We start from the raw sequence: 753 nt of genomic DNA, 5'->3' as shown, positions 1-753 counted from the left end.
CACCTTCTCGTCGCGTAACACATAACACACATAAACGGTTTTCAACATTCACCGTCCGGCGAACGGTTGCGACTGCGTAAAGATAACAACATAACATGATACAAAAATAATAACAATTCGTTATCGGGACTGTGGTCGGGTACTTACCTGAGTAGGGGGCGGTCGTAGGTACAGGAGCGCGAACAAAACGACAGCTATTGTCGACATGTTATTATCGCACGCAGTGCCCGTGGAATTTAATTAATAATATTGTGCTGTATTTCTGACAACGATGAAACGACGACCGAAGAGACAGACGTACACGCGGGAAAGAAGAAGAGTGCCGAGCGGAGGCGACCGGCACAATGAACGCGAAGATTATTGTACTACGCACGAACCGCAGTGTTTGGGGAGACAACAACGACGACGGTCCGAACCGGTCCTCGGTGGAGATACGAACCATGGTGACGCGTGCGTGTGTTCTTTGCGCGACAAGTGCCGCTATCTAACGACAGGTGTACCGGCAAATGATTATCGCAAAGATGCATGCGGTTGCAGCGCAGCGCAATCGTCGTAATCACGCAATCTTACAATTACTATAGTCGGCGAATAAAAAAAAACAATTATTGAATTATCATTAAAACACTCCCCGCTGTACGGTACTCGCGTCCTTGAGTTAATACCATCATAACGACTGGTGCACGTTTTTTTCACGCACATATTGTAAAAAACAAACTATATGCGAACCATAGGCGTAAGTGGACAACCTTTTTT

General features: G+C 46.3%; 1 protein-coding gene across 1 annotated transcript in view; it reads right to left on the bottom strand.

The window, feature by feature from the left end:
- Positions 1-457, bottom strand: part of LOC112680307 (NPC intracellular cholesterol transporter 1) — a 37199-nt gene extending 36742 nt beyond the window's left edge. The window contains exon 1 of the mRNA XM_025550359.1: positions 148-457. Within this exon, the coding sequence (XP_025406144.1) occupies positions 148-207 (60 nt within the window). The 5' untranslated portion in view covers positions 208-457. The remainder of the gene's footprint in view (positions 1-147) is intronic.
- Positions 458-753: the final 296 nt, after the last annotated feature.

This window comes from Sipha flava, unplaced genomic scaffold, assembly GCF_003268045.1.
Source record: "Sipha flava isolate LNK unplaced genomic scaffold, YSA_version1 176_pilon_pilon, whole genome shotgun sequence".
NCBI lineage: Eukaryota > Metazoa > Arthropoda > Insecta > Hemiptera > Aphididae > Sipha > Sipha flava.
This window is presented reverse-complemented; position numbering and strand designations above follow the sequence as displayed.